The following is a 1,740-nucleotide window of genomic DNA, read 5'->3' as shown; positions in this document are numbered from 1 at the left end:
CCTGGTCTACAAAGTAAGTTCCAGGACAGCCAGGGCTAAACAGAGAAACCCTGTCTCAAAAAACCAAAAAAAAAAAAAAAAAAAAAAAAAAAAAAGGGAATGGATGTATAGCAAACCAAAACAGAAAAAAATGAAGAATCAGGCTAAATTTTACAATAGCAATCAAAAGGAAGTGTTTTCTAAAAGGATTTTCCATTTTTCTTTATTAGTGGTTTGAAGACAAAGCATCTTTTCCGACTCCTGAGATACCCTTTCAGTGTCCTGTATCTTCTGCTTGCCCTGACTCTGGAGACTTTTCATGTAAAGCGGTCCGGAGATGATCTTCTTTAAGCAGATCTTCTAAGTAAGTGTCAATCTGCTGCAGGTCCCCTGCTGGACCACCCTGGAAGAGAGAAGCCACAGTCAGACACTCCAGGAGAGGCTCAGCTGTTATTCCTGTCACTCTGGAAGCCTCCCGCAGGCAGTCATCATGGTGATTCATGCGGTGGCAGCAACCCTACATCACGTCTGATTAATGCGCTTAACCTTTGCAAATGTTTTCTCTCATTTAATCTTATTTTACGCTTACAAGTGGTTAAAGATTTGAATAATGTTTCCTTCTTCAGTGGAAGTCAGGGTTTTCCTCTTTCAAGAATTGGCTGAAGTAGTAGTGTTGACAGAAGCCCAAATACAATTACTATGTGTGAAACAATTTAGTATTAATTATCTTTTTGGTCTTTAATAATGTAGCTTCTTAATCACTTACGAGATCACCAAACTGAAGAGGGCTTTCTCCGTCTGGCAGCATGCTAAAGACCCTTTCCATCTGGGTTTGGGGGGACAGAAGGAGATTGGGCTGGATGGTCGGGGAGAAGCTCCCCCCACCCAGGCGAGGGTCCTCATGCTTCAAGTCCCCCACCCTCTCCATAGCCATTCCTGGGTGAATGGAGGAGTGGGGACTGCCGCCTGAGCTTGGGTGAAGTACTTTTTGTGTCTCATTTTGTACTCGATATAGAAAGAATTCTTGGTGAAGCTGAAGCTGAAGATATTAGAGAAAATGAACTCCCACTTCAGCATGCTCACAAGTTAGATGTGAGAAGGCTCGGCTGATTCCATGACAGACTTCAAATGGGCAGTTAAGGAGACTATGCCTAAAAACTGTGCAAGTCCAGGCAAGCCCAGGCAAGTCAATTACTAATAGAAAAAAAAAAAAAAAAGCCCAGGCTCCAACTTCACGACCAGGTAAGACTTACCTCATGACTTAAATCTAAAATACCACAGCTCCTTAAACTCAGTTTTGACTCTGATTTCTCCATATAGTTCTAGAATCCACAGAAAGCCTTTACAACTTTGGCTACTATATTTAAGTTTTTGATATAGCCAAGATTCCTATGTGCTATCTAGAAACTGGGCCATTCTTATAGGTCTGGAGAGATATGGGAAAGGGGCATGATATACTAGAAAGAAATTGTTTTTATAAAACTCATCCCTATGTACAGTGAAAGTATACCAATCAAAGAAGATGGACCAGTACCCATTACTTAATTCATCATGGAAGCATACAAGCAAAACTGACAATAATATAGATTTATGATGCTTCCCTGCCTTTTGTTTTGTTTTAACTCCTCCCTCTGAGATTAAGAAAATTTTATTTTAGCTGGGTGTGGTGATGCATGCCTTTAATCCCAGCACTTGGGAGGCAGAGGCAGGCGGATTTCTGAGTTCCAGGCCAGCCTGGTCTACAGAGTGAGTTCCAGGACA

The 1,740-nt window shown here is 41.6% G+C and overlaps 1 protein-coding gene across 1 annotated transcript in view; it reads right to left on the bottom strand.

Annotated features, from left to right (window-relative positions):
* Positions 1 to 186: 186 nt before the first annotated feature.
* Morc1 (MORC family CW-type zinc finger 1) overlaps positions 187 to 1,740 on the bottom strand; it is a 181,174-nt gene continuing 179,620 nt past the window's right edge. Inside the window, exon 27 of the mRNA XM_021209326.1 lies at positions 187 to 382. Coding sequence (XP_021064985.1) covers positions 254 to 382 — 129 coding nt within the window. The 3' untranslated portion in view covers positions 187 to 253. The remainder of the gene's footprint in view (positions 383 to 1,740) is intronic.

Source organism: Mus pahari, chromosome 12, assembly GCF_900095145.1.
Source record: "Mus pahari chromosome 12, PAHARI_EIJ_v1.1, whole genome shotgun sequence".
NCBI classification, from domain to species: Eukaryota; Metazoa; Chordata; class Mammalia; order Rodentia; family Muridae; genus Mus; species Mus pahari.
Note: the sequence above shows the minus strand (reverse complement) of the source record. Positions and strands in the feature narration are given on the sequence as shown.